This window comes from Rhipicephalus microplus, chromosome X (assembly GCF_043290135.1).
Source record: "Rhipicephalus microplus isolate Deutch F79 chromosome X, USDA_Rmic, whole genome shotgun sequence".
NCBI lineage: Eukaryota > Metazoa > Arthropoda > Arachnida > Ixodida > Ixodidae > Rhipicephalus > Rhipicephalus microplus.
The window spans coordinates 307,107,222-307,131,285 of record NC_134710.1 but is presented as its reverse complement, the minus strand read 5'-3'; the positions used below and the strand labels follow the sequence as shown (position 1 = coordinate 307,131,285).

General features: G+C 44.8%; 1 protein-coding gene across 1 annotated transcript in view; it reads right to left on the bottom strand.

Annotated features, from left to right (window-relative positions):
* Window positions 1-23,914, bottom strand: part of LOC119161356 (core histone macro-H2A.1) — a 46,021-nt gene extending 22,107 nt beyond the window's left edge. The window contains exons 1-3 of the mRNA XM_037413792.2: window positions 23,632-23,914; window positions 22,490-22,596; window positions 3,968-4,273 (exon numbers count right to left, since the gene is read on the bottom strand). Coding sequence (XP_037269689.2) covers window positions 3,968-4,273; window positions 22,490-22,596; window positions 23,632-23,803 — 585 coding nt within the window. The 5' untranslated portion in view covers window positions 23,804-23,914. The remainder of the gene's footprint in view (window positions 1-3,967; window positions 4,274-22,489; window positions 22,597-23,631) is intronic.
* Between the last annotated feature and the right edge of the window lie 150 nt (window positions 23,915-24,064).

The window sequence follows — 24,064 nt, the reverse complement described above, 5'->3', positions numbered from 1 at the left end:
AACACAACTATTATTCATTCTACCTACCCACAAGGCTGCTTAACTTTTTCCCTTGCCATTCATCTTCCACTGCACCAAGGTAGCCAGAAATATTTCTCCGACATGACACACAGTCTAAACATGCCCATGTGCTGAACATTGTGGTGGGTGACTTGAGCCAGAGGTGCCATGAAAAGGTGTTCCGAACACCCAGAATTCGCAAGTTAAATTACTGACTTATGTCAAGTGCCTAGAAGCTACAATCCTAAATCTCTGAAGGGCTGCCATGGCATACCAGTATGGCAGCCAAACAGCTAATACTAAAGTCTACTCTTGCAAGATGGACTTGATGTCCCTGGTATTATTATCATGATGTCATCTTAAGTCCAATCTCGATAATTCGAACTCGTAGGGGCCCAAAAATTTGTTCGAAATAAAAGAAGTTCGAAGTAATGAAAGCTAAATAAACGAAGGGCTCTCTGTGCAGTGGCGCATGTGCATTGAGCTAACACACGAGGGGGAAGTTTCAGAAGACTTACATTTATTCACAAATTACAGGACATCTGTTATTAATTGAAGTAATCGGTGATGTGAGTCTGCACACGTTTGCCTTGCAGCGAGTGAATCAATTTCGCACACAGCTCGCAAAGCATTTCTACTTCGGCTTCAGCATTCTCCTGGCAAGAGAAGTTGCGCGCGGAAATGTGTCGTTGTCAGATAGGAAGGAGACGCGCAACACGAAGCGCTTTGTCCCAGAGTCTCCCGTATCGCATCAACCCATCATCATCCGTACGTCTGTCCTGGTACTTCCTCCCCCACGTTTTAATATTTACACATCGCAAAGCTATGGCTGCTATAGGGCAGTCAAGTACACGTGCCTTCCTTTCAGCGAGCACAGCTGCGAATTTGTTGATGATACGTAGAACAAATAAACAGTAATGATTGACAGAACCGCATGACGGAGACTGCCAGAAGACAAGCGCACTGAAGTGCTATCGGGATTCGCCAGTGCCCGTGGAGAGGCTAATATTAAAATACTGAATAGATGGTCTTATTGTCGATATACACAGAAGCCAAAAGTTGGGTGCACAAGATGGAGGCAGAACAAAACAACAATAACAAATAACGGGAAAAGTAAACAGAGACAAATATAGCAGATCGTTTATGCCTTCTTTTTTTTTCCTACCACAGCTATTTCCAAAACGACCCTCCTCACAATCTCCCGGCAAGAGGCTCTTAACGTGTGTGTCGGCTGCCAGTATATATATATTTTTTCAAATATAAAATCTTGTCGCCCACCAGCTGCTTTTCGGCACCTTTTTGCCTTCGCATGCTTTGTAGATGTAAGTTTGAGTCTGTGTGCCATTCCGCAAATGACCACAGACAGCCAAACTTCTTCACTGAAAGGGGTGCTAGAACGGTTTTATAAAAACAAACATCGGTTCCACATGGCCTCACGGGAGATGCACGACCCCACAACGTGACGTTCGGAAAAAACCGGAACTAATGACAAAGGTGCCAAGGGCTTAAAGGCAGGCATTAGAAGAAAACTAGAGATAAGCTAGGAATTTGAAAAGCAAGGGATAAGATAAAACGGGAAGGTGGTGTCAAAACTCCTGGATGCAACAACGTTTGCAGCCAGCGGCTGTGGGGGAGTGAACGTAAACATATGCTTGTCAGCCGCGGAACAGGGCACTTTTTGTGTGTGTGTGTGAGTGAGTGTTGCCAACTAATATGCACTCACTCGGATATTCTCCCTGAAAGATATTGCCTACCTAGCTGTGAAGCAATTTTCAACTGGTTTATTACGCAAAGGTGTAAAGAAGTAATAAAATTTTAAAAATGCCAAGATAAGCCCTAAACTGAAAATAAACAAAATATTTCCACCCAATCTGTTCCGATTATGTGTTCACTGTTGAATGTAAGGTTGAATAAGTTGCATTATCATTAAGAACGGCGTGACGATATTAGACAAAAACATTCAAAAGCGCAGGAACGCAAACGGTTGTGTTCGCATTTTCTAGACTTTTGTTGCTGTTTTGTCTCACAGTTTTCATATTATTCACTTCATACTGCTTGCTAAATGGCCAGCACTGAAGTTACAGTCCCTGAAATTTCAAAAAGGCTCGAGTTCACTGTTATGAGATTGCGCACATGCTAAGTATATTTCGTGTTTGTTGCATCTGATACTATATTGATTGATTTGATATGTGGGGTTTAACGTCCCAAAACCACTATATGATTATGAGAGGCGCCGTAGTGGAGGGCGCCGGAAATTTTGACCACCTGGGGTTCTTTAACCTGTGCCCAAATCTGAGCACACGGGCCTACAGCATTTCTGCCTCCATCAGAAATGCAGCCGCCGCAGCCGGGAATCGATCCCGCAACCTGCTCAGCAGCCGAGTACCTTAGCCACTAGTACCACCGAGGCGGGGTGATACTGTATTGTATGAATACTATAAACATGTTTGTAGGAAGTAAAAAGTCCATCTTATTTTGTGTTAAATGAACAGTGGCGACAGCAATTGCTGAGGCTGCGTATTATAAACAAAATAACTAAACCTGAAGCAACGTTTTCTGAAGAGACATTTTCACATTTACTATAATGAATTTCAATGCATTAAGAAAGGTGTAGCTCTTCCCAATCAGCTGTGATCTTGTGCTGTTATAGTGACCAATGCCGTTATAGTGATTTCTGTCAGTCCTGACATAGCTCCCATAGGATCAAATGCGATAGAAACCCTGCTGTCATGTCGCAACTCTGGGACCATTCCCATATGATACGTCACGAAGGGTGGCCTATGTCGGCCAAGTGATCAAGAAAGACAGCGGCCGTGCTGACTGACTTTCACTTCCTGCAAATAAAAGCACAATTTTTGAGATTCGTATTTGCTGTCTGAAGGTGGCGCCCTTCACATATGTAGTTCTAAAATGTAAGAATTTATAAAAGTAAGGCCTTTAAGACTGGAATTTGTTTTCTTCGTCATGTTGATGTGGAGCCATCATCATTACTTAGTAGAGTCTGCACTTGTTCTTGTGCTGCCCATGTTTCTTGGTCACTTTTGAGAGTACTGTCACTTTCGCGAAGCGTTCGGTTGGCTGCTATGAGCCACAGCAGATGGACACTAAGACAACAGTGCTAAATTATTGCTCGGAGACAATGACTTATTTGAAAACATCCTTGTGAAGGTATACAAATATTATTGCTTGCAGCAAATTCCTTGCAGGTCGACCTCAACCAGGACCTGGAGAAAAACCTCAGACACATACTACCTTCAGAATTGGTTCACATATTTAACTCACAACTAAGATTTACCTATCAGAACTTGATAGCCAAGTGTTGGCTATAGCAACATAGGGTTATTAGAAAGATATGAAACGGCAGATGCACAAGAAAACTTTTGCATTGATAAGGTATGAGTAAATGACCAAGGCAACACTGAAGTTTTTTCATGCATAAGCACTGAGATAATATTAAATGCAGTTCACCAATGACCCTTCCTTTTTGCCCGTTTTTTTGGCTCTTGTAATTCCCAGCCCTTACGTTTATTTTTTACACTCCCACTAAAACATATAAGGAGCATTGTACTATACTTACAGAGATTATTCTATAATGCAGGCCTTGACAGACATTTTTTTTTAGAAGTATAAAAATTATCTGCCAATATCTTTCGTCTTCTATAAAGTGTAAACTGGCCCCGCCGCGGTGGTCTAGTGGCTAAGGTACTCGGCTGCTGACCCGCAGGGCGCGGGTTCGAATCCCGGCTGCGGCGGCTGCATTTCCGATGGAGGCGGAAATGTTGTAGGCCCGTGTGCTCAGATTTGGGTGCACGTTAAAGAACCCCAGGTGGTCTAAATTTCCGGAGCCCTCCACTACGGCGTCTCTCATAATCATATAGTGGTTTTGGGACGTTAAACCCCACATATCAATCAAAGTGTAAACTGTGCAAATTCGGAAGCCTGGTTAAGAGCATGGAATCAAACGCACCTTTCCTTTTCCTTTACTTTTCTCCTTAGCAGGACTTGCTGGAGTCGGCGGCAGTTGTTTTTTGCTTGCTGCGGTGGCTGCAACTTTCTTTGGTGGCGGCGGCGCAGATGAAGGCTTGGCAGTAGCTGCAGTCGCAACAGCAGCCTGGTGCGATTTCGAAGGCATGTTGTCAATTCGCATTGGCAGTGCAGAGGGCTGGTGCTTGGGCGAGGGCATTACAAACTTGTTGCCTTTCTTTCGAGCCAACAGTTCAGGCTGGATGCGCGGCAGCACTCCACCAGAGGCAATTGTCACTCCACGAAGAAGCTGGACACATCAGAACAAAAGCCAGAGTAAAACCTGTACACAATACACCAAACACTAAACATTTTGGATAGTTGAGTAAGACACTCCATTACTACCCCATACAGTGAATAAGAATATAATAAAAGGTTGGTTGGTCGATTTAAGGGGTTCAACAAGCCATGGTAACTCGGTCTATCAGACACCTGAGTGCTCAACTTCCTGGGGCTTTTTAACTTGCATTAAGGAAGGAAGGAAGAAAAAACTTTAATCCGCAAGAGTTTGGGACAGGGGTCATGAGTTTGATGGGTGCGGGCCCAAGTCCAGGCCTCCACTAGCTGCTGCTGCCTGCCTGACGTGACGCAGAAGTGCAAGCTGCACCTCTGGGTCAGAGATTACGAGCTGTGCCTCCCACTGTTCGAAAGTGTTTGAAAGCTTGTACTGACCTAAAAATGTATCTAAATTTGGTGGTTGGTTTAGGCAACCCCACAAAATGTGGTACAGCATTGGAAAAATTTTGTGTCATCTTTAAAGGTTGGGAAAGATTGATTGATATGATTATGAGAGAGGCCGTAGTGGAGGGCTCCGGAAATTTCGAATACTTGGGGTTCTCTAACGTGCACCCAAATCTGAGCACACGGGCCTACAACATTTCCGCCTACATCGGAAATGCAGCCGCCACAGCCAGGATTCGATCCCACGACCTGGAAGGCTGGGAAAGACTCCCATTCGAATTCTGCAGAGGTCAATCGTGTCCCCCCCTTTCCAATGATTTGTGAGGGGCGCTGTATTTTTATCGCGTGCCTCGCTGGTCTCCAAGTGTTTCGCGAGAGGCCATTCTGGATGGGTGGTTATCTTCCTCCTGGAGTGTTTCAAAGGACTGACAGTACTGCCGAGGCTCTGCTCAGTTCGTGAGCCCTCGAGCAAAAGCCTCGGCACTTTCGTTTCCCTACAGGCCTGCGTGTCCTGGACACCAGATCAGCCTGTATTTGTTCGTTATTCTCCCACCTAAGAATTTGCTTATTTTTATGGGAAGGCAGCCTCTTAAAAAGAAACAGCATGCTTCTTACGAGTCTGCGGTTTATATCTCTGTTCTTGTGCTTCGATTGCAAGGGCAATGGCAAAGCATTCCGCCTTGGCGATCAAGAACGTGTACAGCGATGCACGTGTCACCGTGTTGTTATTGTTGTTAAGTACTGATGCAACAGACTGTTTAAAATTGTATCTCGAAGCATCCACATACAAAACATTTTATTAGTTTTTTAATGTTTTTCGGAGCCATCGCACTCTCCTCTCTGTGCTTTCTGTTTGTTTTTGATTGTGTCTTAGGCAGCGGTGAGATCGAGATCTTGCTGCGAACGGCATCTGAGATTTCTACAAGAATTTCTTCCTGGTTCGGGGGGTATGGCTGGAAGGTCACCCCAGCGAGTATCTCTGTCTCTGCTTTCGTGTGACTTAGACGATTTCTTTGCGCAGTCAGTACCGCTGTCTTTAACTCAGGATATGTGTTATAAAAAAGGCAGCGATCGCGTAATGGCTAGAACATCAGCCTCGCATGCAAGAGGTCCATTTTTTGAAGCCCGGTGCCGCGCAGTTCCCAACCGGATTTTTAAAAAAAGCGTGGTGATGGAACTGCATTAAGAGGCCTGGGGTGCGACCTCACCGGTGACCACCGCCAGTAGTGCACTGCCTCACCATAGAAGGATTGGCCACCCTGGTACAGTATATGGCTACTACCTCCCATATGCATTCGTCAATTAACTCACGGCCCTCAGTCCCTAGCGGCTGTGAAGCAAGTGACCATGGTGGCGGTCAGATCTGCAACGCAGCAGACGGTGCTAAGAATCTCTGGATCCATCAGGCTGCCATTAGAACCTAAACTTGGCAACGTTTAACGCTAGAACCCTATCTAGTGAGGCCAGTCTGGCTGTACTATTCGAGGAGCTAGAGGGCATTAAATGGGATGTAATAGGGCTCAGTGAGGTTAGGAGGACAGATAAGGCATATACAGTGCTACAGAATGGGCACGTCTCTTGCTATTAGGGCTTGGCTGACAGAAGAGAACTGGGACTGGGGTTCCTTATCCACAGAAACATAGCTGGCAACATAGAGGAATACTATAGCATTAATGAAAGGGTGGTAGGTATCGTAATTAAGCTCAATAAGAGATACAAGATGATGTTAGTACAGGCTCATGCGCCTACGTCCAGCCATCATGACGCGTCAGTTGAAAGCTTCTATGAAAATGTGGAATCTGCAATGAGTAAGGTAAAAACATAGTATACTATACTGAGAGGAGAAAAGTAGGGAAGAAACAGGCTGGAGACCAGGCAGTAGGAGATTATGCCAGAGGGGAGCTACTAGTAAAATTTGCAGAATGCAAAAATTTACGGATTTTGAATACCTTCTAACTAAAGCGAGGGAACTGTTAGTGGACATGGAGAAGCCCTAATGATGAAAATAAGAACGAAATAGACTTTATACAGAGTGCACACCCAGGCATCGTGCAGGATGTGGAAGTGCTTCTCAAGGTACAATGCAGTGACCATAGAATGGTACGGGTACGGTCCGAAATTCACCTAGACTTGAAAAAGAAACGACATAAACTGATACGCAAGAAGCCAATCAATGAGCTAGCACTGAGAGGGAAAGTACAGAAATTCAGAGTCTCGCTTCAGAACAGGTACTCGGCTCTTATCGAGGAAACCCGCCTTAGCGTTGACGCAATGAATGATAATCTGATGAGTATCATTACGGAGTGTGCAGTGGAAGTTGGACGTACGGTAGTAAGACAGGACACTAGCAAGCTGTGCCAGGAAACGAAGAATCCCGTTGAGAAGCGTCAAAGCATGACAGCCTCAAGTTCAACAGGCAAAATAGAGTTGGTGGAGCTTGCGAAGTTGATTATTAAGCGTAAGGTATCCGATGTAAGAAGATATAACCAGGAGAGAATTGAACACGTTCTGAGGAACAGAGAAAGCGCCAAAGCAGTGAAGAGGAAACTTGGGATAGGTAAAAATCGGATGTATATGCACTAAGGGACGAGGAAGGCAAAATAACTCCCAATATGCAGAGGATAGCGGAAATAGCGGAAGAGTTTTGCAGAGATCTGTACAGTAGCCGAGACAACCACAACCTTAATATAAGAACTAGCAGTAACCCAGATCACCCCACCAGTAATGATAGAAGAAGTCAGAAAAGGCTTGGAGAGCATGCAAGGAGGCAAAGCTGCTGGTGAGGATCAGGTAACATCAGATCTGCTGAAAAATGGAAGACTGATTGTGTTAGAAAAACTAGCCACCCTGTTGACGAGGTGTATCCTGATGGGAAGAGTACCATAATCTCGGAAGAATGAAAAAATCATCCTAATACATAAGAAAAGAGATGACAAGGGCTTGAAAAATTACAGGCCGATCAGCTTGCTTTCCATAGTATAATATCTATTTACAAAGATAATTGTTAACAAAATTAAGACAATATTAGAATACAGTCCACCAAAGGAACAAGAAGGATTTCGGACAGGCTACTCAACAATCGACCACATTCATACTATCAATCAGGTAATAGAGAAATGCTCAAAATATAACCAACCACTATACATAGCCTTCATAGATTACGAGAAGGTGTTTGATTCAGTACAAATATCAGCCGTCATGCAGACACTGCAAAATCAGGGTGTCGAAGTATATATAAAAATCCTGGAACAAATCTACAGGGAATCAACTGCTACCATAGTGCTTCGTAAAGAAAGCAACAGAATACCAATCAAGAAGGGTGTAAGGCAGGGGGACACTATCTCCCCAATGCTGTTTACTGCTTGCTTACAGGAGGTTTTCAGAGGCCTAGAATGCGAACAGTTAGGAATAAGAGTTAATGGAGAGTACCTTAGTAACCTGCGCTTCGCTGATGACATTGCATTGCTGAGTAACTCAGGGGACGAATTGCAATTCATGATTACGGAGTTAGACAAGGAGAGCAGGAAGGTGGGTCTTAACATTAATCTGTAGAAAACGAAACTAATGCACAAGAACCTCGGAAGAGAACAGCTCTTCGAGATAGGTAATAGTGCACTTGAAGTTGTAAAAGACTATGTCTACTTAGGACAAGTAATAACCGCGGAGCCGAACCACAATACTGAAGTAACTAGCAGAATACGAATGGGGTGGAGCCCATTTTCCAAGCACTCTCAAATCATGACAGCTAGATTGCCACTATCCCTAAAGAGGAAGGTATATAACAGCTGCATCTTGCCGGTACTTCGCTATGGAGAAGAAGCCTGGAGACTTACAAAGAGGGTTCAGCTTAAATTGAGGACGACACAGTGAGCAATGAAAAGGAAAATGGTAGATTTAACCTTAAGAGACAAGAAGAGAGCAGAGTGGATTAGGGAAGAAACTGGGGGTAAGGATATCATAGTTGAAATCAAGAAGAGGAAACGGACATGGGCCGGACATGTAGCACGTAGACAGGATAATCGCTGGTCATTAATGGTAACTAACTGCATTCCTAGAGAAGGCAAGCGGGTTAGGGGGAAGACAGAAGGTTAGGTGGGCAGATGAGATTAAGAAGTTTGCGGGTATAAATTGGCAGCAGCAAGCACAGGACCGAGTTGACTGGCGGAACATGGGAGAGGCTTTTGTCCTGCAGTGGACGACGTAGTCAGGCTGATGATGATGCTGATGATGATGTCTTATATATACCAAGGTCCAATAGCTTTTGTGTTGGTGTGCTTACTGGTAGCCCTAAGACCACTTTGTAGGGACACCTGATTATAGACTCGATGGTTTCTTCTGGTTTGTTTAACACGTGAAAAGGTAGACTATACCTAACCTTACACAATACAAGTGCCTGTACTAATGTAATTGTGTCTCCTTCCTTCATTCCCTGTTTGTGGTATGTTATTCTCAGGATCATTCATGCAACTTGTTTCATGGGTGATTTTAATATGTCTATTGTATTGTTTGCTCGTCCATTACTCTGAACCCAGTAACCCAGAATATGTGCGACGGTTACCTCACGTACTTTGACGCCTTCAATGTCTATGTCGATGTTTCCATTACTTTTGTATCTTTTTCCATGTACCCAGATAATTTCAGATTTGTCTGGAGCCCAGATAAGCCCGCTAGCCTTGGCAAAGTGTTCAACTGCTGTTGCAGCCTCTTGAAGTGTCTGCTCCTTACTAGCCAGATATCTGCACGTTGCCTACAGGGTGATATCATCCGCATAGAGAGTGCATCCTAACTGCGGCACTTCATCCAGAGCTTGCGTGAGTCCTAATATAGTGATATTAAAGAGCAGGGGAGAGAGGATGGCTCCTTGTGGGGTACCTTTGTTTGGCATCTCGAAAGCGTCCGACGTGACTGGTGCTACGCCTAATGAAGCCCTCCTCCTGTGAGGAAAGACTTTATGTAACTATGTGTTTGCCCTACATCCGGTGTTGTTTAATTCTGTCAGGATCGCTTTATGCCAGATATTGTTGATTGATTGATATGTGGGGTTTAACGTTCCAAAACCACTATATGATTATGAAAGACGCCGTAGTGGAGGGCGCCGGAAATTTCGACCAACTGGGGTTCTTTAACGTGCACCCAAATCTGAGCACACGGGCCTACAGCATTTCCGCCTCCATTGGAAATGCAGCCGCCGCAGCTGGGATTTGCCAGATATTGTCGAATGGTCCTTTTAAATCAAGGGCTAGTATTAGATGTTCTCCTCCAGCGGGTATAAAGCTCATAACTTTCTCTTACAATAGGAGGAACGCGTCTTGAGTGGAGAGGCGATTACGGAAACCCAGTATAGTGGCTTGAAAAAGGCCGTTGTTCTCTATAAAGTTTTGGAGCTGATTGAGAGAGAGCGAGATAAAAGACATTCATTTGGTCCGGAAGGAAGAGGATGAGATGTGTATACATCCAACTCCTGACTAGACCCATGTCGAGACGGGGAAGACGAGCCTCTGCGCCCTCTCACGGGCCTTCCGGAGCTGGACGTCATAGCTGGGGTCATTGATAGCAGTGGTCCACCGCCCTTCTTGACAGCAGTCCTGCAATGCAGGGCATCACCAGAGCATGTGTTTTTACGTGCTTACTTCTCCGTAGTCTGGGAATGTTGGGTCCATCTCCGCATGTACCATACTCAAGAAGCTCTTCGAGAGGTAAGACTCTGTTCGGAGCCTTTTCAGTGTGATAGATTGAGCTTTATTAAGTTTATGATTGGGGGATGGGAACACTTGTCTAATGCCCTTGTAGTGCGAGGTAATCTTGTGAAAAGTGATAAGTGGATCAAAGAACTCGGGCGGTTCCAAACCCCTATAGTGCTCTTGATTGCCACGGCCTATGAATCCTCGCGCACTATCATGAGCGATCTCATTGGGGTTCGGGCGGCCCGGTATTGCGTCCAAACCTAGGTGAGCTGGAAACCAGATGATGTGATGAGGTTCATCTCGCAGGGATCTGCCTTTAGGACCCTAGCTGCTTCTTTTGAGACTAAACCCGACTGAAAGGCCCGTACAGCAGCTCGGGAGTCAGTGTAAATAAATGGTGGTGTGTTTAGGATCTAGTAGTGCCATAGCCACCGCTACCTGTTCAGCTAATTCGGCCGTTGAGGTGTAAAGTGAGGCGGACGAGAGGAAGTCTCCACTTTGGTCCACGATAGCGGCTGAAAATCAGCCAGCATTTTTGTGACGGGCTGCATCTACGAATGCTTCTGTACCCATCAGATTTTTTAAGAATGTTCTTGCCCTCGCGAGCCTTCGGTTCTTGTTAAATTGTGGATACATGTTTCTTGGACATGGGTCAACAATGATTGATTCCCTGACATTATTTTTGAGCTGAATTGCCTCAGCTTTGTTAACGCCATGTTGCAGGCCTAGAGAGCTTAACAGGTGCATTCCTGCTTTGGTACCGGATAATCTGGTAATTTGTGCCATCCTCTGTGCTTCTGCTAGCTCATTCGTGGTATTACGGACCCCTAACTTAAAAAGCATCTCTGTACTGGTTGTTATTGGGATACCGAGAACTTTCTTGATACTTTTGCGCAAAAGTGTATCTCTCTTATTATTTTCTGATTGTGTCCAATTGAGAGCCGATACTATGTAGTTCACATGGCTCATAAGGAAAGCATGATGCGCCCTAAGCAGCGTGTCTTCTCCTATTCTGCCTTTCCTACTGGAAACTCTCATAATTAGCCTAATTATGTTTTCTGTTTTTGTGGTCAGGTGAACTATGGACCTGGCATTACATCCTTTCGCATCTATCACAAGACCCAATATTTCAGTGGAATCTACCCGTGGAATGTCACGTCCGTATCCAGAGTAAATACTGATGGGTACTTCATTAAGGGGTGTTAATCCCCTAGCCCCCCCCCCCCCCCCCCATCATGCTTCTCTATACAGCAGGAGCTCTGATTTCTCCGGAGAGAGCGCAAGTGCTTATTCCACCAGGAAAGACTCAGTTGCATTGAGAGCTTCTTGGAGAGCTTGTTCCACAGTAGCTCCTGAACACCATATTGTTAGATCATCCGCATATAATGCATGGCCGATCTGCAGTGTTACTCGAAGCTTCCTTGATAGTTTGCTCATGACTATATTAAATAAAAGGGGGGAAATAACCGCACCTTGCGAAGTACCTCTGTTTCCAAGCGTGTATACTTCTGATGTCAAATGCCTCATGCGTATGACTGTCGTTCTACTTTCCAGGAATGAGCGTACAAAATAAAAAAAAATGTTTCCCAAGTTCCAAGCAGATATGTCTTTAGGAATGCATTCATGAGCGATCCTGTCGAAGGTTAAATATAGGGAAAGGATTCCCTTAACATCTTTGCTCTCTCTGCGAGTCTAAAATCTGTGTTTTGAGCCGAAGCATAACATCCTGGGTAGAAAGAGCCGGTCGGAATCCTATCACATTGTAAGGGAAGAGCCCCTTGCGCTCAATGTATCTAGATATTCTATTGTGCACTGCATGTTCCATAACCTTACCGATGTATGAGGGTAAGAATATGGGTCGGAGGTTCTCCAAGCTGGGAGACTTGCCTGGTTTCGGGATTAGGATTACCGTGGCTATCTTCCAGTCTCACGGCACCAGGCTGTTCTCCCAAACTTTATCAATCTCCTTAACCGTGGTCTGGATAGCTTTATCATCCAGGTTCCTGAGGAGTTTGTTACCAACTCCATCAGGTCCTGGAGCAGAGCTACTGTTCAGGTTGTGTAGTACCTCTCTAATTTCTGCCTCCACAAAAGGGGCATCCAGTTCCGGGGCTGGAATGCCCCCATAGTGGAGCGAAGAGCGAGAGCTCGAATTTAGGCTTAGCTGAAGATATTCGTTGGCTAGGGTCTGGAGGAGGTCTACATCTGAAATACCCTCTGCTTTAGCTTTGTTAATTAGCCAGCCAACCGCAAGTCTTTGATTTCCCTTTTGCATTGTATCATCGGCTACTAAACCCTCCATTGTTGTTTGTTTAGCTCATTACTGTGCTCATCGATAAGTTTGTTGATTTCTGAAACTTTCTTTCTTAGCCTACTGTTTAACCTCTGTATCTTCCACCTCTCAATTAAAAAGCGCTTGGCCCTTAATAGATGGGCAAGTCGGGAATCCATGTTAGGTACATTCCGCTCCGTTGCGATCACTTCAGAGGCTGACCTCTAAAGCGGACCTGAGCGAAAAGGTCACCAAGATTGTCGTATATCATTTTATTATTACCTCGAATTTCTCTGAAGAGATCCCAGTCTACATATTTGTAACGTTTAGGAGGTGGCTGCTGTATATCTAACATGATTTCTATTATAGAATGGTCCCTTCCCAGGTTTTCCTGCAGATTAGACCACCTTGCTGAAGCGTTTTTCGTGAAACAGAGATCTAGCATATTGTCCCTGGATACCGAGTTTCCTAATCTAGTGGGGAAGTGTGGGTCTGAAATAAGTGTAAGCTTGCGGAAACCAAATTGTCACCTTTCTTGGACCGTATCGTGTATCCCCATGCTGAGTGCCGTGAATTGAAATCACCAGCTATCACCCAGGGATTATTCTTCACTACGGATGCAGTTTTACTTAAGATGACCCGGAGATTGTGTTTTTGAGCTGAAGGGTGCTGTACAAGTTTAAGACAAAAATATTCTAGCGAATTTTACCATTAGGGATAACCTCTATCACTTGTGCCTCAAAGGCCAGTCTTCCGGTCCGCCTCACAGGTTTTAACCCCATGCACCATGAAGGAGGTGTCCTTTCGTATTAAAGTAGCTATGCCTCTGCCCTTATCCAGTTTTTGACCCACTGATCTGTACCCCGGAAGGTGTATATTCTTACTTAGAGTTTCCTGCAAGAGCAGAATGTGCGGCCTTACATTTCAGGAAGCTCGCGCAGTTCCACTGCCACAAAATATTGTTACCCGCTTGACCCTCCATTTTAATAATTACTGAGCTAACATGGACTGCAATGAGTCCTCATACTCATTGCAGTCCTCACGATCAGGCTCCTGCTGTATCTTTTTTGCTTTAATAGTTTTGACCAAGTCTATCATTTTCATTTTAGATTCCAATATTCCTACGTTGTGTGTTAAATGAGTGAGATTTCCATTCATGTGCTCAATCACGTTCGACTGTGTGGCTATGGCTTCTCTAATTTGGTTGAGGGTTTCTTTAATCAAAGATAGTGATGCTTGTGGGTTTGGTTTTGAATCAGAGGGCTGACTAGACCAGTAATCTCTAACCTTGCGTTTTCTCCTTCTGATGGCGCTGGTGGTGAGACGGCCTCACGCTTATTTGGTCCTCCTACCAGAATGGAAATAGGAGACTCTGTCTCGCGAGGATCGCGCGAATTCTGAAAGCCCTCGAATTCCGCTCTCAGTTTCTGTAAAGCCTCTTTAAGCTCTTTGTTCTCCCTCCTTTAAGTTCGAATTTCGGACTGCTCTTTTCTATGCTCTGGCGAATTAACCTGCGTTACCTGTGTGCACTAGGTTGAGCACCCCTCTCGACTTTTTCCGCCCACGTTCTTGATTTGTGAAATTGGACCGTGAAGTCCAAGCGCTCTCTTGGGCAAAAGCGTCTGGAATTGCCGCGTCCCTCGAAACCAGACTGGCGCCTGCTGCCTGGGCGCCCTCTGGACCGGGACTGGGAATGGAATCCAGAGCGTCCCCTAGGCGTCCTTGATGTCGATCTGGCCTTGCGTTGGGAGAAGGGAGGTTTCCACCCTTCTGAGTTTCCAGCTGCCTCCAAGTCGGTTGAGCCCGCTGCCAGTTGCGCTTTGTGAGCATGCCTGCGCTGCCAGCATCGTTGACGCTTGATGTAAGGCATCTGGAAACTCTTCTTGCATTCGAAGTTCGCTGTGGGGTGTGGTCCTCCACAGATAGCACACACGGGATCGCAGTGATGATCAGCAGGTGGCGTTAAAATGCCGCAACCTCGACACCTTCTCTGATCTTTGCCTTTTGGGCAAACATCTGCCCTGTGACCCAAATCCCCACACACGTAGCAGATGTACAGTTGTTTGCGGTATAAAGAGCAGGGGTAGCAGACACCATCACACAGTACATATTGAGGAACATTTAGTCTGTCGAACAGCACAATTACTATTGGCGTTTTTTAAAATTTTTCGTACTCCTAAGGCTCCACGGTTCCTCCAGTTGACGATCATGTCTGTCAGTTCTGCTTCACTGATGTCTTGGTTTATGCCACGGATCACCCCCTTGCAGGTGTCGTCAGACGCAGCCACATAAGTCACTACTTCGGTGATGATGGTTCCAATACAGACCTGCTGCACCTAAGCGTAGGCCCGCGCATTATTTTCCAGCTGTGTGGCTACGATGAAGATATTTTGAAAAGGATTGGCGCACAATGTATCTTCACAGGTCTGCTCTGCCATCAAGGAAGCTGCCTTAGCAAGGTTCGCTTTCCTGGCATCTAGTCCACCTCGTTGATGGACGATGGTATTGAAATGATCCCTTGGTAGATTCGGAATCCTGGACGCTTTCACGACGCGTCTCATCCCGCCTCGCGATTGGGCAGCAGTGCGGACGCCACCACAACCATCTACCTGCTCCAGCGCAGCTTGAGAACAATGTGCCTTTTCAGCTAGCTTTTTCTTCGTGCTCACGACCTCTTCCATCCTGAGCATTTCACTTCCTCTGTGTTAATATCCATGCCTTCTGCCGTCGAGACGCTGTCGTTGGACACCATCGTCAATCTGCGCGACGCGGAAGGCTAGGCCCACCGCCTGCCTCGGCACACCAAGGGGCAAGTCACGTTGGGGCTAGCTACAGGGCAATGAGACACGGTAGAAAAAGTCTCATAAAAGTTGAAAAAGTCCACCCACCGGTAAAAACTTGCTATCCGCTTGTTCCTGGGAACAAGCTGTGCCGGTTGGTGCACACGAAAAACAGGCTGATGCGATAAAACCGGTCGAAAAAGTTCCAAGAACAGGGAGCCGATGTGGACACACATCCGCAGTGAGCGAGCGCCCCCACCGAGAATCCTGGAGCCGATTGAGAATAACCCTTTCGAAAAGATATGACGTCAAAGATATGGATCTGAGTGCCTACAGGGATGGCTTCTTTCTGGGTTTCAGTATCGTAATAATTTTGGCTACTTTCCATTTATCGAGTATCTTCCCTTTGACCAATAGTTCTCATTAAAATGGTTTGTCAGTGCCTTTATGACCTTATCGCTGAGGTTCCAACTTGCCCAAAGAGTGCACAGTAAATGGGTCTCCAGCATTCCACTGTTATCATAATGAGACTGTCATGGCTAGAACTAAACCAAGTCAATGACTATTTACCATTGACTTGCTGTATGTAGTGAAAGTAACCAAGAACTCATTAAAATTATTGTTAAATTATTAATAATTACTAATAGCAGTAGCAAAAAGCAAAATTCTGTTTTTCAACTCACTTGTACAAGGACACAAACATAACATGTATAAAAAATTGTGAAAGCAATTTAGCTAACAGATGCTCACAGTTATATTAGTTACAAAGTTTAGGGCAATATGAGATAACATAGCTTATGCATTCGCCCAAGATGACTCGAAGGCGAAAGCCATTGTTTTCATCTTTTTTAAAACACGAAAGTGTTTCATACCGTGGTCTACCACGAACGGCTACACTGACGTATTTCAGTCACGGATATGAGATTGTAAAATATATACTAAAAGATTGCAAAGAAAAAATTAGAAGGAAAGGTTCTGTTGTGGGGTGTCAAACCAGCAACCTCTATCCGCAGCACGCGGTACTAACCACTAGGCCATGGAGTGTTTGCTGTTGATACTGCTAACGGTAAGCTATGTATATACATCATGTACCCTTCGGTGGTCCTCAGAACTAACTTGAGAGCACTTTTTTTTTTCCACAGTAGCGAGATGGCGCAAAGGTCTTGCGTTGTGTGCGCTCTAAAGGTCGTCGCCGCTAGTGTTTCGATGGGCACCGCCTCCACGGAGCATGGTCACTCCTGCGCGCACGCTTATCAGACTCATGATTTGGGAGAGCACGAAGGTCACGTCGCTCGCAACCGCGGCTACAAAAAGAGCACGCTACTCACGCACAAGGAAGTGAAAATTGTGACAATTGTTCGCGCTTGTACTGTGTATATTTGTGGGTTTGTTTCATGCGTCTTTCTGTCTGAATAGCGCGCCTTAAAGAACCCCTGACACCAATTTTCGAAACTTGAGATGCTTGTGTTGTGTGAGAGTCCTGCGTACGGGGACACTCCTGACCGACTATTAGTGACAAGTGTTGCCTATGACATATTTTATTTGGTCTTGAAGAAAAGGTGCGTGCTGGTCTTGGTATTCTGGTGACGTAGAACGTAGACCAGTGATCCCCTTCGGACATTGCAGACGTCTAGCAAGTATTGGCGATGTCAAAGAACGCTTGCAGGGCACTCACAATAGCCAGGCTGGCTCCCAGCATGAACTTTTGTTCGTCACCCCTCTCGCTTCATTGTTGGGCTGCTCCCAAGGTGGGTTTGGCAATTCCAGAAATTCTTTTCTTTTCTCTGAGGGCAACATGCTCAAAGCACCCACACCATTTCTTTCTTCACTGGGCGCGAGTCCCCCTATTTGAAAACGGCGGGTGCAGCATCACCGAAGCTTGAGCACACGTAGACTCGCATGCTGGCCCGCTACGGGGCGCTAGTTTCTTATAGTATTTAAACGGCCCTTTCGAACTGACGAAAAATCATTCTGAATTAACAATGCCAGCATTAATTATAGTACCATGCTTCAGAGTATTTACGAATCAATTACAGCATTGACAGACACAATGCAACAAATTACAGTACAAATTACAAAACTTCCGCTGACAGAGGTTCTTCAAGTGCCGAGCGGTGACAGTTGTTAGTCTGTGTACGTTTCGTGTATGCTCATTTCATCCATGCTTTCTGCTCGAGGTGCGCGTTGAAAGTTTCAAGCTGCTTGGCGTTTCTCACGTGACTTTGCAATTCGTTGCTGTAGCATTTATTCCTTCGCCCCGACGGCAAAACAATGCATAATAAATGCTAACTACCTCTGTGAAGACACGTTTCACTTTCGTGTTTTACAGATTCCTTGAAAAAGGAATCAGCCGTGTTTTTTTTGTCTTTTCAGTCGATGTATTGATTCTTTCATGCCCTACCTAAAAAATGTTTCTGAACCTAATGTGGTTTTGTACTGCCTCCAGGATCAGAAGCGTTGTAAGCTTTTCACACCTCTCCTAGTTTTGCATATCCTGAAAAAATTTCACGACATTTTTCAACTTTTCAAGAAGTGTTCGAATTCCCCGATTATTCCAGGTTGATAGACACCCCTGCCTCATGTCTTGTTGCCCGAGTTCAACCAAATAAGAACTATTATACATAATGTTGCTTGACACAAGTAGTACGCTCACAACTTGTGTTCAGACGTTTCTGGGTTGGAGTGACTTACCATACACAACAAGCCCCGTTTCACTTTGCCATGCGACTATACGGGGCAAATTTTGTTTTAACTTCATGATGAAAATTGACAGATGGCACTCCTGTTGGTCAAGCATTGATATTAGGATGAAAAAAGCTCTAGAAGGTAGCAATATTGGTTTTAATACGTCACTCAAACAAGGCGGCATGATCGATGAGCAGAAGCTTCCAGGTTTGTTTTATGCAGACAGTATTGTCTTACGGTATTTCCGGACAGTCCAGATGATATGCAGAGGCTGGCAGATATATGCAGAAGGGAAGCTGAAGCTTTAGGACTAGGATTTAGTCTAACAAAATATGGACTGATGGTATTCAATGATCCCAATGATCAGGCAGTGTCAATAAAGGGCCAAGAAATACCAAGAGTAAGCGAAAGCAAGTGCCTTAGGAGTATGAATAAATAAAGGTGATATATATGGAAATGTACAGGAAAAAGCCTCGCAGCAAATGAAAAAGAAATGCTGCAACAATAAAGCACAGAGCATCGTGGGGATACAATAGGTACGAGGTGTTTTGAGGATTGTGGAAAGGTGTAGTGGTTCCGGGGCTTACTTTTGGGAACTCAGTGGTGTGCATGAGGTCAGAGGTGAAATCAGGAATGGATGTAAATCAAAGGAATGTGGGGCGCCTTGCGTTGGGCGCTCACGGGAAATCGACAGATGAGACTTTAAAGGCCCATATGGTGGGACAAATCATGAGGCGAGGGAAGCTCAGAGCAGTTAAATAAGAAAGGCTAAAGAATATAAAAGAGAGTAGATAAGCAGATAAAGTGTTCCATTATTTGTATAGCAAGGGCGTTGACACACGGTGTAGAAAAAGAACTAGGAGGCTCATTCGTTAATATACGGCTGGCAGTGTAAGCAGTAAGGCAACAAAGAACATTCAACGAAAAGTCAGAGAGGATAGACCTCTACCGGGGTACGTCACAGCGTGACGTCACCTGTGCACGTGCAAGGCGCTGGTTGGCAAAACACTCTTGCTAGTGGCCGAGTGGGGTGCAGTCGCTAAGTGCTTGGGGCAAGTTTTTTTTTTTTTTTTTGAAAACTTAAATCATTTCACAGTGGCAAAATTAGCTGTGGTACGCGTCGGAGAACATCTAGTTGTGTGGTGAAGTGCGTGATGAAATATTTGCCACGTTGGTTAGCTGTTTATCTTGGAGAAGTGAACACACGTGGTGGCGGCCTGTGCGAGGAACAGCAGCATCGTCTTAGAAAATGTGCAGTGTTGACTGTGTTGTGTAGTGTGCGTTGAAAGGCATCGACAATATTGGTTCACCTTTATGAACGGTGAAACTGGGAATATTGTGCGTGGTGTGTGCAGTGCGAATAACGCCATTCGTCCTGTTTGCGAAAACACTGGTATTCGTTGTGAGCCGGTTGCAGTGAGCGGTTGTCGATGGAACTTAACGATTTGACATTTTAGTCAAGATAAAAATGCAATTGACGCAATCGTCTGCGAGTGGGTACATTTCAGCGTATGCGCGGCGTGCAGAAAAATAAAAGTGCATGATCTCTGGGTGATATGTACGACTACGCATGAGCTATAAGCAACGCTGTGGCGTTGCCGGGTCTGCATACACGATTCACCACGGCTATAACTTGTATTACCGGATAACTGGTACGTGTTAATGGCAACAGCGGAGATTTTCATTTCTTATCTACGTTGTACTTTTAGGGCTTGATCCTTATGAAGTGACAATGCACATTAGAAGTTTGTTTATCAATCCTAAAGGAACAATATAGGTACAAGAACACGTTATAGGTGTCAAATGCAGCAAGGTAACGGTATATATACTTTTAAGTTGTCGGGAACTCAGCAAATCACATTAATTTCACTGGGTTATTGAGAAACGCAGCGACAGAATTTCTCTTTAATTTTCACGAGGATATGTTAACCTCAGACTAACGCACGGCAAAAAGTCATTTTTTTTCAATTCATCTCCGATCAGACTTTTGTGCAATGAGTGAGAATCTTATCCATGACGTCGCGCACAACAGCTCAAAACCAAGCTGGCGCTAATGCTTTACCTCGTTTAGAACTGCATTGAACATGCCACGATGGAAATTGAATAAGTTTACATCCATGCGATGCTAATACTTCTCAAAGTGCCAGTCACTGTATACATTCAAAACGTTCGCTTACGAAAAAGATCAGATTTTCTTGTGGCTGACATCTACGTGGGTGAAGCCCACTGTGTACTAGTCGTGTCTTTCAGTACTCTAAATAAAGTTTTGCCATTCATACATCTACGACGAGCAAATTTCCACACTATAAGAAGTGACGCTTCCGCAACCCCCTCCTTTAAATAGCGGTGACTTTAGAACATAGCAATGCAGAAATTTCTGTCGAAGGAATGCAAACACGTAGCTCTGCTATGCAGAAAGATGTCGCCAGCGGAACTTTCTAGCCAACCAGCACCTGCTCCGAGAGAAGGTATAATGGGCGGGGTGCCCGCAGTGACGTCACACTGTTTACAAACAGGGAGAAGTCCATTGACTGGATGGCAGGGACGGAGAAAAAATCAGCCCTGAGTAACTACCAGAAGGGCAAAAATGAAATAAGGAAGGCATTTTATGATAATTCAAAGGGAAGCACTTGACTTCTTGAAGTGAGATCGGATTGCCTTCGAATGCATCGTTAAAAAATGAGATTCAGTAAAGAACAACAACAATGCATATGCTGTGGAAAAGATAAGGAAAAAACGAAGCATGTTCTGACTGAATGTGGAGATATACACCCGGATTTATGCTTGGGCGCGAACCTACATGAAGCCTTGGGTTCTAAGAACAAGACAACAATGGATGCTCTCCTATTCAGTAGTCCAAGTTGTTCGTTTGAAAAAAAAAAAACACTCACTAACGCATTCTTAGCAACTATTTTGCTATGCCATTTGAGCAAGCTGATGGCTTTCCATATTCTTTTGTCTATCACCACATCAAATCAAACTCAACACTAAAAAAAGTAGCAGCTTTTGTTTCTGTAGAAAATATAGAAAGCCAGTAGATTCGGACACCTTGTCACACAATCAGCAGAAAATTTTCAAAATCATTATATCTATTGATAAATCAGCAGCCATGGCAACACCGAGTCAAAGGCCATGCTTATAAATACACCATCACTATTTAAAGAATAAACTATAACATCTCCATATCATTGCGTGCCATGCACGAGAAACACATTCAAGCAGCACTTCAGCAGCTTTCATTTAAAAGCACAGTGCTTTTGTGTTCTTTTTAGATCCTTATAGAATTTTGTCGTGAGGGGTATTAGTTCCACCAGAAAGGAGGAAAGGGTTGCAATGCACTGGCTGCCAGTCCTTTCCTCCCCATCCGATGTGAATACCCACGTTATGTACTGGAAAGGTCTCCTAATGACAGTTTGCAGAAGCACATACAGTTGCCAAGGCAAAATAAGTGTGGCGTCATTTGTCAGATTGTTGCCAATGGTGCCTATGCAGCCCTAGCCGTCGAGGGAAACTCTATGAACGCACCATCTGTGGCACTTCTGCAAAAGTTGACAGTGCCTGACTCAATGTTGTACAATGCAGAAAGGTGACTAGCAGGAATTCTTTATACTTCTTTTTCAATTACATGTCGCTTTATTTTTTGCTGCATTAAATACAGATTGCTAATCCCTAATCATGTCATTTGCTTCGCAACCCAATTTCTTACATGTACACTGCCGTAAAATCCAGAACAAGTCCCCCCTCACAATGAACATTAACCCGACAAGGTTCGGATGGTGGGCCCTTGCTCGGCCATGGATAAAAATTCAACATAGGGGTGGAAGAGCTTCTAAAAATAAAGAATGCACACCTGAGCTTCTAATGCAATACTTTCTTAAATGAGCATACATTCACTGTTTTTATTTGCCCTCATCAGGTGAATAAAAACTGTGAATGAAACAGTGAAAATCTCGGGAGGGGAGATGAAGGCGCATATCTAAAATGTTCCGAAGGGAGGAAGGCACTTGCTCAGAATTTTACTGTATAACAGAGAACAAACAAAGTTGTGGCCGAATTATGGTTCCTTTTTCTAACCAAATGTTAATTTCACACAATCAATAAGTATGCGTACAAGCTTACTGCTACCACTCTTTTCTGGTCACACACAAAATATTCACAGCAAATCTTGTTTCGGAAACAGATTCATGAATAATGAATACTTTCCAATTAAATGCACTATACAAAAGTTACGGATTTATTGCGACCATGTGCCGCCATTAGGAACTGATACGTGACAAGCAACTACACTTGAAACTGCTAAGAGAAAGAGAGATACTTGAACTCATTTAGTGCATAAGACTGCACATGAAACTTTGTGGGCGTACCTGGTGCAGCTCATCGTCGTTAGCGATCGCCAGCAGAATGTGTCGCGGCGTGACACGATTTTTCTTGTTGTCGCGTGCCGCGTTTCCAGCCAGCTCCAATATTTCCGCTGCTCATGAAAGAAAAGAAGCAGGCGTACAGTCCATTAACACAACTGTTCACTGTCGCTTTCCAGGCCGACTGCCAGTTAGTGGCTACTTCAACTCGTGCACGCAGTTTGTTCTTGTGCAGCTGTGTTTTGGAGTATCAAGTGTTGAAACACGGAACAAAGCAATTCTTTTCTGTGTAGTAGCCCTCTCTACACGCATTCGTACTTCAGCGACCCCCGTGAAATAAATGCTGGAGACAGCATCCACAGTTACGTCCAATGCATCAGATATGACAATCTAAGAAAGGAACGTCAGTTAGCATCGGCTCTGAAACATCTGATTAACGCGCTGGCACCAAACGACACGGTACAAACTAACAAGCAGAAAGTGAAGCATTGTAGCGCCTGTTGTGCCACCCTAGCATCCGCTGCTTTGATATATGCTTGCGTGAAAGTAGCACGACAGGAAACCTTTGTTTTTCATTACACAAAACATGCACACAGACGACTGCTTACAGGTGACACGTGAATCAATGCCGTGATATTTCACCTGGTCAACCACTGCGGTGACCCAACACGGGTGTATCGGTTGCAAACGGAACACGAGAACGCCTAAACAAAGTATAGCAACAAAGCATGACTCCGAGCAACCACATATAGGTCGAGTATTTGAACGTGCGGAAACCAACAAAAAAAAAAAATTCTGATGTTGGACAACGTGGACAAACGAACACGGAATGGCTGACCGCGCACAAGCACACGCGTCGAGTGACCGTTAACACACGGTACTTTTGAACACGATGGAGCCAGCACAGGATCCAATATCTCGATCGCGATTCCTTTCCTTCTGAAACGAGCCATTAAAGACCGAGATATTCGATCTTCCTTGATCGCGATCGAGAGCGCCTTATGTGGTACCGGTAAACGCAGACGGGAAGGCTCCTCAGCTCCGAATACGAACATACGCAGCTCGCAGAGGTCCGAAGCCTCAAGGAGAATAAATTGTAGGCGAATATATCGACATAATCACTTCAAAGACGTCCGTAATGTACTCACCTGTGAGATACTCGATTACCGCAGCCATATAAACTGGAGCGCCGGCAGCGATCCTGAAGTGGTGGGTGCTTTTGCGGAGATAGCGACCTATTCGGCCAACTGGAAATAGTACACCAGCTTTTGTAGACTTCGAAACTGCCTTGCATCGTTTCTTTCCACCACGTGCCGACATCGTGAAAAACTAACAACAACTGCTCGACGTGACAGCACGTCCAGCTACCGGAGCCTACCAAAACAACCGGCAACTTAACATCCCATCAATCCTACAGGAAGTAAGAATACCGGAAGCAAGCAAGGTAGGTGTTCTGTGGGCGAACTACTAGACCAACAAGTTGTAGTTGAGTAGAAAAATGCTTGGGAAAATTCCTACATTCAAAAACTCCAACTGAGGCAGGGAACATTTCTTTGTTTGTTTTGCACTTAGGGAAATTAC